This window comes from Salvelinus sp. IW2-2015, linkage group LG25, assembly GCF_002910315.2.
Source record: "Salvelinus sp. IW2-2015 linkage group LG25, ASM291031v2, whole genome shotgun sequence".
NCBI classification, from domain to species: Eukaryota; Metazoa; Chordata; class Actinopteri; order Salmoniformes; family Salmonidae; genus Salvelinus; species Salvelinus sp. IW2-2015.
The window spans coordinates 23,231,158-23,244,201 of record NC_036865.1 but is presented as its reverse complement, the minus strand read 5'-3'; the positions used below and the strand labels follow the sequence as shown (position 1 = coordinate 23,244,201).

General features: G+C 40.6%; 1 protein-coding gene across 1 annotated transcript; it reads left to right on the top strand.

Annotated features, from left to right (window-relative positions):
* Window positions 1-10,635: 10,635 nt before the first annotated feature.
* Window positions 10,636-13,044, top strand: LOC111951636 (myelin and lymphocyte protein-like). Its single transcript, XM_023969843.2, has 4 exons — window positions 10,636-10,826; window positions 11,855-11,970; window positions 12,486-12,666; window positions 12,782-13,044. The coding sequence occupies exons 1-4, from the start codon at window positions 10,740-10,742 to the stop codon at window positions 12,857-12,859; spliced, it is 462 nt and encodes a 153-aa protein (XP_023825611.1). The 5' UTR covers window positions 10,636-10,739; the 3' UTR covers window positions 12,860-13,044.

Below are 13,044 nucleotides of genomic sequence, written 5' to 3'. Positions count from 1 at the left end.
CTTTCTTCACAGTATTAAAATACCCTTCTACATGAGTGCGAGATTGACAAGCATCATAGCGCCCAGCAAATAGAAAGTTAGAACTAAAATAACAGTGTACAGCTTACTACCTAGAAGCGAGATGGTACTTGGGAGTGCGAGAGAGCGTGTGTGATACCATAGTCTGCATTCAACCACCATCTTTAATTTAGCCTCGTATGTTTGTGCCAATGAAATGGTGAGGTCATCTGCTTGGTTAAGCAAACATTAGGAAAGTGTCGACATGGTATTGAAGTTAATTGGCTAATACTGTGTTACTAACGTGTAGCTAGCTAACATTGAGTAGATAGTAAGCTAGCTCCATTCAGTCTAATATTTACACACCAGTTTGGTATTGATCGTTCTAGGTTGAAACTAGCTAGTATTTACTGTTCTGGCTAGCTATTCAAGTAGGTTGAGACAAAATACAAGCCAAGGTAGGACGGATGGCGTGCATTGCCAGTTAATGACGACGTTTCATCTAGCTAACTTAACGTGTATCCGTGCTGGCAAACCCATGTCAGCTAAAGCTACAGTAACGACAACGTTTAACTGCCTCCATCCGCTTTGTTATTCCAAGCACGAAGAGCGAGCTAATATTACTGCATAACCCATCTTGGTTTTCAAAGAATACCTGAGTTTTCTATTTCACGCCAGAATGTTGATATGAGCGTACATAATCATATGTTCATAAATTTCTACGTATTTCATAGGGGGAGGACTCACCTTTGATATTTCTTCTGGAAACGATATCGGGAGGTGAAGTAAATCGTGAGACCGGAAATTTTAAGGAACCGATATTGCCTGGCGAGGGTAACTTAAGTGGAATAGTAGTCCATCTGACAGCTGGGGAAATACAGTATCCACTGACGGCAGCAAGTATACTAAATGTGAAACGCTGTTTGACGCGTCAAATAATCACCCTATTTGACACGTTTAAATAAGCTTTTAATTTTACACGTCAAATAACACCGTTTAATTGTAGAATGTTGTGTTGGACGCGTAACTTCTGGTAATTACTAGGTACCACCTTGTTGTAGTTGCCTATTGGAAATTGAACTTCAGTTCAATGGAAATAAATAGCTAGCCACGCTACTAAACCCTGGTTGCCCATAACTACCGTTTATAAAACAGCCAGCTAGCTTCAGACCGCTTCGAACGGACCGGGATATAGGTTTATGAAGCTGAGCCACGAATACGATTAGCGCACAAATATTGGAATTTGCGTTTGCCTTCAAAATAAAAGTAACAGTATTTGAAAAGTGATGCTATGGAAGGTTACAATTGGTGGAAATCATGCCAATATTTAGACTAGATAATGTCAACAAGTTGGAATATGAAAGCAATGAAATGGTAGAAGTATTTCAGTCGTAACTGCATGGTGACAGCCCACAGGAACACAAACTGTGAAGAGTTTACGCAAAGATTAGCGTTGTTAAGCTCTGATCGCGGACTGTGACTGTGTGAAAGCACCTCCCCAGTCAGCCTATTGTGTGATTGTAACATTCATATTGCACGTGTACAGCTTTACCTGAAAGCATTGGGATCAATTGACAATGGTATCAGTCTACCCAATACCCAATATATTTTACCCAAACGTCCTCAGGGAGTTATCAGACTGCCAAACATCCAACGCGTCGGTATGTATTCCCTCTGGAGAGTAGTGTTCATCACATGTAGAGTTACAATAACAGTGCTCAATTCACATGTTATTTCTGAGTCCACAATAAGAGCTACGACCACAGATGTTCTCCGGCACGGGGTTGTTCATGGCTGCAGCAACTACGACTGATACCCATGTCATGTGATCCACAATCCGGATAGGTAAGGCTAGTGGTTACAGCGGCTACTGCGCAAGTAACCGAGATGGTGTTTAGATAGAATCCCCGAGCTACTAAGTAAAACAACTGTGCGTTTCTGCCCCTTAAACAAGGCAGTTAAACCACTGTTTTCCTAGTCCGTCATTGTAAATAAGAATTTGATCTTAACTGACTTGGCCTGCGTCTAAAATAAATTATATATATATATATATATATATATATGTGTGGTAATTACGTGTATTAGTAGATTATAATAATATATTTATATATTATCCAGCTAGCAACAAGCCTATATATAATATATATATAATATTATAAATTAAAAATTTGCTCTCTACAGTGAACATAATGATGCCCCTAATTGCAATTCTAAAAAGTCTAAAATTACAAAATCCAGTGTGATTTTAAAACCGATCTTTGTCAAATTAATCTAATATTATGGGCGTTTATAGTGATTTTTATGTATAAAATTTCAACCATAGCATGATATATTCAATGCTCATAAGTCCTCTACTATTTGTATTAATTTGCTCACTGTCAATGACCACTTTTATTGGTGAAGCTAACCCGCAAAGGTTTGTCCACAAGAACTTTGTGGCTAAGTCCTTATTGTGGCTATCCACCATAGATGGGATCCGAAACCACCATTGATTCAAATAAGAATGGGTCTTAATAAATTAGGGTATTTAGGAGGATGAACACCAAGCTAGATAGTGTTAGCTAACTAACGTATATGTCTAAGCTAAAACAGAACATTGTCGTTTGCCTATGTTTTTGAGGACTAAGAAGCAAGAACATTGTCCAGGTGCCTCATCATTTGAGCTATGAAGCTAGCTTTTTTTTTTATAGACCAAGACTGTAGGATCCCGAATAAGCCACCAAATGTTGGTTCTTGGCGTGGAGACGGACCCCAAAGACACCTTCTCTTTCTCTTTCATCTTCTTCCCTTTTTCCTTATACTATGTTTTCTGTTTATTCTACTATTGACTCCCATCAGCAAGCGTTTCATTAGTATGGCAATCAGCGTCAACATTAGCGCATATCCCATATCTGGTGCCATGATATCATACCGTTATTCGTGATGTGATGTGTGAGGCATTTGTTGGGGACACGCAGTAATTTATCCTTAGATATTCCAAGGTCACCACACTTAACAGATGGCTACCACAGCAATTCTTGCCCAGCGATACGCCATCCCATCTTGAAGTTTGCTTCTCGTGCGGACTTCATTATTTTCAGCAGAGAGAACAATGACCTAGACACCACCTATCCTCTAACAGCACCTACCAGGCTGATGTAAGGGACTGTTTGACAAGAACGCGAGAGTGATGGAGACCTGCCTCCACAATCACCCGACCTCAACCCAATTCAGAATGGTCTTGGATGACGTAGGAAACCGCAGAGTGAAGGAAAACAGCAACAAGAGCCTCAAGCAACCACTCTTTTCTGTTTACGTACATGATTCCATATGATTTATTTCATAGTTTTTTTTGAGGCTTCCTTGTGTCCACTTTTAATTATTATCTACAATATGAAAATAGTAAAAAATACAAGTAAGAAAAACCCTTGATGTGAGTAGTGTGTCCATAACTATTCGATATATACCTGTACTCGTATATATATGACAGTCTGAAAAGTCCGCAAGTCTACAAACATTAGGTTGCGAGGTCATTAAAACCACTCAAACCGACTCCACCACATTTCTTGTTAACAAAACTAAGTTTTTGAATAATTGCAGTTTAGGCAACATCTACTTTCTGCATACACAAGTAAGTTTTTCGCAACGAGACATTGTTTACAGAACTAGATTATTTACACTTTTAATTCACTGTATGCACGAATTCCAGTGGCGTCAGATGTTTACATAACAAACTAAGTGGACTGTGCCTTAAACACCTTTGAGAAAAAATCTCCGAAAAATTCCCGAAAATGGCATGTCCATGGCTTTTAGGAAAAAGCTTCTAGTATTGGCTTATATTCTGACATCATTGATAACAATTGGCAGGTTGTAAACTGGGGATGAAATTTCAGCCAACCTTACGAAAATCCACTGCCCTCTTGCTTGACAATCATGGGAAAAACTATAAATAAATCAGCTCAAAAGAACCTCAGAAAAAAATCTGGAAGACGCTTCACTCCCCATCTGGTGTCATCCTCGGGACGCATAAAGTGCTACCCAGAAATGCCTGAAGGCTACCCCACGCCTTCATCTTGTACAAACAATAGTTGGCAAGAGTAACACACCTTGGACCAGCACAGCCCAACTGTCCTCACGCCAGACATAGAAGCAGCCTTGTTGCTCTAGTGTGTAGTAGTATGCACGGGTGTGGTGACTAGGTGGTGGTTCTAGTTCAAATATTCTATGTTGGCTGCTTACGTATGGATTCCAAATTATAAGGCAGCTGGTAAATTCATTGACCTCTAATTGGGGATCATATTTAGTAAGCCATTTTTCCCAACCTGTGTTTGTGGGGATATTGTTTGTGTGTGTGTGTGCTAGTTGCACCACTTATGGTTTTGTTGCTTGTAAAATTGTTTTTTGTTACGAAGTTTGTTTTTAATATTAACAATATGCTGGAAACTCCAGAACACGCTATGTACCTTGGTCTAGTCTCTCCTCACATGACGAACGTGACACCGTCATACCACTCAGGAGCTGGGAGATGCGTTCTTGTCGTCCTAGAGATGAAGCGTACTTGTGGTCGAAAAGCTGCAAAGCATCCAATCCAAACAACAGCAAACAGCATCCTTGTGAGATGCTGGAGGAAAACAAGCGTACAACAACATATCTAACCATAATCAAACCACTAACCGAGTCAAATCGGATCCCAGTAAGAATAAGCCACTGTCCAAGAACGCCATTAAAAAAGCAAGGACCCTAACGAGTTTTGCCATACTGCACATGTGTAAATGTGATGCGTACTTTTTGGAGAAAATGTCCTACTGCTCTGATGAAACAAAAATAGAACGGTTTGGCCATATGACCATCGTTATGTTGGATTGGAAAAAGGGGATGCTTGCAAGGCGAAGAACACCATCCAACCATCAGATAGCACAGGGGTGGGAGATGCAGCATCATGTGTGGGCAGATGGCAGAATCAGGATAATTATGGAGATATAATTGATAGCAACATCTACAAGAACATCAGTCAGAGAATAAAGCTTGGTCGCAAATGGGTCTTCCCAATGACAATGACCCCAAGCATACTTCCAAAGTTTGGGAAATGGCTTAAGGAACAAAACATAAGGTAATTGGAGTGGCCCATCACAAAGCCCTGACCTTAATCCTATCAAACATTTGTGGCAGAACTGAAAAAAGCGTGCTGCGAGCAAGGAGGCCTACAACCTGACTCAGGTACACCAGCTCTGTCAGAGAGGAATGTGCCAAAATTCACACCAACGTTATGTGGAAGCGGGAAGCTTGTGCACCAAAACATTTGACCCAAGTTAAACAATTAAGGCAATGCTACCAAAACTAAATTGAGTGTATGTAAACTTCTGACCCGCTGGAATGTGATGAAAGTAATAAAAGCTGAAATATATCATTCTCTCTACTTTATTCTGACATTTCACATTCTTAAAAAAAGTGGTGATCCTAACTGACCTAAGACAGGGAATTTTTAAGGGATTAAATGTCAGGAAATTGTGAAAACTGAGTTTAATGTATTTGGCAAAGGTAGTATGTAAACTTCCGACTTCAACTTTGATACTACTCTCACCAAATTCAGTGAGGTGCGGAACCTGCGACAGCCTACAAGCCACAGTTCGCACCCATGTGACATTTATGGCGATCGGTGATGATCTTAGGTTGCTCAGCAAGGCTGGAATCGGCAGATTTGTCTTGTGAAGACACATGAATCTAGCCACGTACAAGGTTGTCCTGAAGAAAACTTGCATTCCTTCTGCTCTGACAATGTTCCCCAACTCTGAGGATGGTTTCCAGCAGGACAATTGCTCCACCAGCGACAGCCAGTCAATCACAGGTGTGGATGAGAGACGCCAGATCAAGACCCTGTCATGGCACAGCCCAGTCTCCAGACCTGAACCCCATGAAAACCTTTGGAATGAGATCAAGAGGAAGATGGATGGTCACAAGCCATCCAACAAGCTGAGCTGCTCCAGAAGTGGCATAAAGTCACCCAACACAGTGTGAAAAACTGGTGGAGTGCATGCCAAGACGCATGAAGCTGTATTGAAAATCAGGGTTGTTCCACCAAATATTGATTCTGAACTCTCTCCTAAGTTAAAACATTAGTGTTTTTTTAAAATGAGTATGAACTATTATTTGCATTATTCGAAGGTCTGACAACACTGCATAATTTGTTATTTTGACCAGTTGTCATTTTCTGCAAATAAATGCTCTAAATGACAATATTGTTATTTGGAATTTGGGAAAACGTTGTCAGATTATAGAGAAAAACAACAATTTTCATTTCACCCAAACACATACCTATAAAAGTAAAACACAGAGAACTGATACTCTTGCAGTGGTCTCTTAATTTCTTCCAGAGCTATTTGTTTACAGGCCATGAGACTCAGATTTTAATCTTATTTTTTTTAAATGTTCAGTTTCTGTGACTTGTGTTTTGAAAAGCAGATATTGTCTCCATCTAATGTTGGTCATTATCATGGAATGCTGTGTGTGTGTCTGCACAGGCAGTTTGGTGGCACCTTAGTTGGGAGGACGGGCTCATAGTAATGTTCTGGAATGGAATAAATGGAATGGTATCACGACAACAAACACATTGTTTCCTTGCGTCTGATACCGTTCCATGTACTTCATTCCAGTCATTATTATAGCTGTCCTCCTCTCACCAGCCTCCTGATGTGTGGTGTGTTGTGTTGTGTGTGTGTGTGTGTGTGTGTGGTGTGTGTGTGTGTGTGTGTGTGTGTGTGTGTGTGGTGTGTGTGTGTGTGTGTGTAGGGGAAGGGGTATCAGGAAGGGAAAGTTCTTATGTACCAGAACCCAAAGAAGCGGAGACCCTTGACAATCACTCTTGATTGCACCTTATACATTTCAATTTTTAATGTCACCTGCACAAAGTACAGTAAATGCCTTTCTTGCAAATCAATGCCGGCTATCAATAATAATCAATAACAATGTAATACTAAAAATAACATAAGGTAGAACAGAAAATAAAAATAAAGGTAACAGACAAGATCCAATACATACCTTTCTTGGTCACATGACCCAATGCACTGTTTATAATAATAATCAAATAAATAACATCTACAGTTTTCTGGGGGGGGATGTGCAAAAAGTAATCAATGTACGGGAATTTCTTTTTTCTTTTTTCGACAGCCAACTTTTAACCTAACATGTTGACCTTTTTTTTACATTTCACGTTGAATTCATGTTAGTTGACAACTCAAACAAATGTAAATCAAACCGTGATGTTGAAATTACATCTGTGCCCAGTGGGATAGGACCTCCATCCTAAATAGGACTATATCTGACCACCTGTTAACCTCTACAGTTGAGCTTACATGCGCTCATGTGATTAGCATGAGGTTATAAGTAACAAGAACATTTCCCAGGACATAGACATATCTGATATGGGCAGAAAGRTTAAATTCTTGTTGATCTAACTGCACTGTCCAATTTACAGTAGCTATTATAGTGAAATAGTTAAATAATACCATGKTATTGGTTGAGGAGAGTGCACAGTTATGAACTTGAAAATGTATCAATAAACCAACTAGGCACATTTGGGCAGGGTTGATACAACATTTTCAACAGAAATGCAATGGTTCATTATATCAGTCTTGGATCAAACTCTGCACATACACTGCTGCCATCTTGTGGCCAATTGCGCCTAAACTGGAATAATACATTGTGGCCTTTCTCTTGCATTTCAAAGATGATGTATCTTTGTATTATCTTTTACCAGATCTAATGTGTTATATTCTCAACATTAATTTCACATTTCCACAAACTTCAAAGTGTTTCCCTTCAAATGGTATTAAGAATATGCATATCCTTGCTTCAGGTCCTGAGCTACAGGCAGTTAGATTTGGTAATGTCATTTTAGGCGAAATTTTTTTAAAAAGGGTCAGATCCTAAAGAGGTAATGAAGGTCTAATGGCTGTCTCTTATACACATCTAGATGTGTATAAGAGACAGACCTTATTTAGTGCTACCTGCTATTGTGGGTTTCAAATTCATTGGTATTCACGTGTTTGTTTTTGAGGTAGAATTACTGTCGTATTATTGATGTCAAATTGCAAACCTTATTTGCACCTACTCTATTCCATGAGCAAATGGGTGTGCCTGGGTCTTAAGCCAACATACGCAGATTTTACAGCGAATGCAGTCTCCGCGAACGCAGGAATTGCAATCACGCTTTAGCAATGAATTTCCGCAATAGGGAATGAATCGAGACCCTAAGTTATTTTTGGATCTCGTTGCTTTCACCTATTTACAAGCTGAATGGAAATAGCAGACTGAAAGAAAAAAATAAGAAGCATCCATCCAAGTGAATCACATACTGTTTCTCTGCCTGGGAGACCGGTGGAATGTCTTATCAGTGAGAATCCATCGTCCCAGTTCAAAGGCTGTGGTACTCCAGTGGGTTTATGGGAAAGCTCRTTGATGTCTAGTCCTCCTCCCCACCCAGTCTTTAGGTCTGTATGACTTAGATCTGTATGACAAAGGCCTTTAAACATGCTTGGATGAACATTGCTCTAGGTATAGGGTCACAGGTTTGTACTGGGCGTTCACAGAGAAGACATGTTGTCCTGCCGCCATAACAAAGGCCTCGCTGAGCAGGGTTCAGGGAGTAGCTTACTCTCTGCTCAAACACACCAGAGGAGTGATCTCTGGGCCAAGAACAGGCCCTCTCTTTTGTGTAAGGAAAAGATGGTAAACATAACAAGAAAACATACTCAAATAGATAGCATGAAGGGGACTGCTCGTGGGCCATTTGTTTGGGGAGAAAGACAAACTGTCACAGCAGAGTCATGGTAAGGGAAAAAATTATAAATATGTGATGGATAGAGAGGGGAGAGAGAGAAATACTGTAGATAGATAGATAGATAGATATATAAGGGGGGTGTGATTGTCCAGCTCTTTAAAGTGTCAAATTAGTTTCTCTCCAATGTACTCAAAACAAGAGTGACAAGCCTAAACAATAGGTTTTATATGCTGTGCCCTCTCTTAGGCCWCTGCCTAGCAACCATCACCTAATGGAGATAGAGCCCTACAGAGTAGCCACTGTCATGCAGAATAGCTTCACTTGGCTAGTGGTCAGGACAGAACATTTATTGTCCAATATGAACAATACSCTCTTAGAAAAAAAGGTGCTATCTAGAACCTAAAATGGTTCTTCTGTCACGCCCTGACCTTAGAGATCCTTATTTATTCTCTATGTTCGGTTAGGTCAGGGTGTGACTCGGGGTGGGAAATCTATGTTTATCTATTCTTTGTTGTTTTGCCGAGTGTGGGTTCCCAATCAGGAGGCAGCTGGTCATCGTTGTCTCTGATTGGGATCATATATTAAGTTGTCATTTTTCCTTTTGGGTTTTGTGCGGGTTTGTTTCTGTTAGGTTGTTTCCCTGACAGAAACTGTGCGCTTTTGTTTTCTCCTTTTGTCATTTTGTTTGAGTGTTTTTGTGAACATTAAATCATGAACACTTTCCACGCTGCGCTTTGGTCTCATTCCGACGACGAATGTTACATCTTCGGCTGTCCCCATAGGAGAACCCTTTGAAGAACCTTTTTTGGTTCCAAACACTTCCCACACAGGGTTCTACATGGAACCCAAAATATTTCTACCTGGAACCAAAAAGTGTTCTACCTGGAACCAAAAAAAGTGTTATCCTATGGGGACAGCCGAATAACCATTTTGGATCCCTTTTTTCTAGTAGTGTAGGCATGACATGTAACTATATGACTCAGGATATTGCAACCAAATACAAAAAATGACAATGGTGCAGATGAAACAAGTCCTCCCTGTGTTTATAAAATATTACTTATTCTCATGTCCATGCATGTGTGTGTAGGCTTGGGTTGTCCCAGCAATAGCACTCATGCTGAGTTTCTGGGATTTCCCCCCCCCCCTCCCCTCTCTCTCTACAACAGGAATAGTGTTGTTTGTTTGTGTTATGTCCTCTACCAACTGTCAGGTTGATAGATGACACACTGATTTGGAAATGTGGACACTCTTGGGAACACTCCTGCCTACCACACACAATGGGCCTCCTGTCTACATACACAAGATTACCAAACCCACTGAAGCCAATGGCATACCTTATCCATTTTCATACAGATTTTGGCAAGTGATTGATGACAACGGTTACTTTTCAGATGTAATGTGGGCCACATTGGACCTCCCGCCTACATAAAGATGAAGGATCTTAATTTGATCCAGTTTGCGACAGAATAAATGTGAATTATTATGTGGATTATAATTAATMAACATTTTTGTTGATCCATTTTTTGTTAGGGCAAATGAAGTCGGAAATTACAAACTTTAGAAGCCTTTTTTAAACTGAAATACACGACAAGTTTGCATTTCCTGCTTTTCTTAACAACAAAAGAGTGATCAAATTCAGATCCTACATCTGTACACAAGCTGACACAACCAACTGGTATTTCAATGTAATGAAGAAAAAAAACGTCAAGAGAAAGCAGGAGGAGGAGGAACAGGTGTGGGTTAATGGGAGCAGGGCTTTAAAAAGCAGAATTGTTTAGGTCACAGGTCTCACTTTAGGGAGAACTGTGTTTGGCANCAAGAGAAAGCAGGAGGAGGAGGAACAGGTGTGGGTTAATGGGAGCAGGGCTTTAAAAAGCAGAATTGTTTAGGTCACAGGTCTCACTTTAGGGAGAACTGTGTTTGGCATACACCCACACCCACATCAACAAAACGCCAACACACAGGTAGACCTAGACACTTTGGGAATATGGCTTCCAGCACCTCCAGTAACCCTCTGCCCAGTGGCACCAGTGTGTTCACCACTGTTCCAGACCTCTTCTTCATCCCTGAGTTTGTGAGTACAGACAAATCAAATAGGTGTTCTGCTCTSAGCTGTGACTGGACTACTGGCATTGCTCTTTACTCTAGAAATATTCTTTACTCTAATGCCCTTCACATTTATCAGAGGGAGGTAAGACATTTGATTGTTCAAGGTAATATTTGGGTATGCATGCATGATGTAATTCAGAGTGCACTGAAAGGAGTATTACTTTAGAGTGGCAGACACTGTGTGTAGACTCATACCAAGCACTTCTTTGATTGCTGCAGCCTTCTTGGTCAGGTATCTCTTGTGAAAGAGACTATGTGTGACAATGGACTTTTCCTGGCTAAATAAATGTTGGTTTATTTCTGCTGGTAATTATTGCCATAGTATTTGAAAATATGTTGATTTCTGGTTTGTGAATATCAGCTAAATCCTTATCTGAAACCAAACTATGGTTATCGCTGTATCCAAACACCATTCATCCTCTCTTTACTGGCATGTTTGTTGAAGGAGGGGGCAGAATGTGTGTGAGTTTGGAAATGACCATGTACGACGGAGTGTCAGATTCTCTATGGAGAAATTGTGGCAGTGGTATCTAGTAACTAATCAAAAGGCGTATGATTATGGATGTTTTTTGATGGAGGTAAAGAAAACAGAGCTCGTAACTGTTAGCCTACTGACTGTTGCATGCACTAGCTGTCACAGCCATTACTTGGGGAAATGTTCTATGCAAATGGTTGAACCCCTGACTAAATGAGCTTTAGTAAGTTAAAGCTATCAGACCTTGCCTAGAGGTGCATGTTTACTTACCCTGTTACTGTGGCCTGCTCTCTGTGGTCTTACCACAACACATGGAGTGACACTATTTGGGTGACATTAAGAAGTGGATGGCTGATTCAAACATCAAATCCCATGACTAACAACTTGTCAACTAAATGCATTGATGTTTACATTGCGACCGTACGTGTTCTGTGTTCTCTCTCTCTCTCTCTCTCTCTCTCTCTCTCTCTCTCTCTCTCTCTCTCTCTCTCTCTCTCGTGCGCGTGCATGTGTGGTAGATATTCGGAGGTCTGGTGTGGACTCTGGTGGCCTCCACAAAGGTGCTGATTGCGAACCCTCAGGGCTGGGTGATGTTTGTCTCTGTGTTCTGCTTCATCTTCACTACTCTGTGGTTCCTTCATCTCTCAGTGGAGCCAATTAATTGTGAGTCGAGGGCTCATGGCGCCCACACTGGTGAGTCTGAGAGACATTCATACAGCCATCTTTGATAAAAGTGATTTACTCTAAAAGGATGATGGAACAGATTTTCTTCCCATCCTAAATGTCTAATCAAAAAAGAATGATGATGATGGTGATTGTGACGATGGGTGGATGATGATGATGAGTATAATGAACATTCTGTCTATTGAAAGGCTGTCGTGTTATAACAGTAGTATACAGCGATGATGACTAACTCTCATGTTTGCTACTCTCTCTCTCTCTCTCGTCTCTCCTCTCTCTCTCTCTCTCTCCTCTCTCTCTCTCCTCTCTCCTCTCTCTCCTCTCTCTCTCTCTCTCTCTCTCTCTCCTCTCTCTCTCTCTCTCTCTCTCTCTCTCTCTCTCTCTTTTCTCTCTCTCTCTCTCTCTCTCTCTCTCTTCTCTCTCTCTTTCTTCTCCTCATCTCTCTCTCTCTCTCTCTCTCTCTCTCTCTCTCTCTCTTCTCTCTCATCCTCATCTCTCTCTCTCTTTCTCTCTTCAGGATGTTGTGTATCATTCCCTTGCAGCCTTCTTCTACCTCAGTGCAGCAGTGGTACAGGCCTATGTCACCATTAGTCTGAAATCACTTACCAGTACTTTCTTCAAAGAATACCAATTAGATATTGCTGCAGTGGTATGTTCCTTCACTCCTGTGATTCAAACAAAGTGTTCTTCAACTGAAGATTACTGCATGTTCCTAGTGGTCCATCCCACTCCTCACCTTTCTGTATCTTGTATTTTTCCTGTAGGTGATGTGTTATGTGGTGACTCTGCTCTACGCCCTCCATGCCGTCTTCTCTACGATGAGATGGAAGAATTCCTCATGAAGACCAGCATCCACAAGACAACAGACAATGGGGCAACAGACATTAGCGAAGGCTTTGATATGACATCAATTGTAATCTATCTTTATTTCTACATTATTTTCTTCCTGCAAATACCAGAAACCAATTTGGAGTGAAATGCATATACAATATAAATAAAATGATAAATAAATATATTTTATATTTAA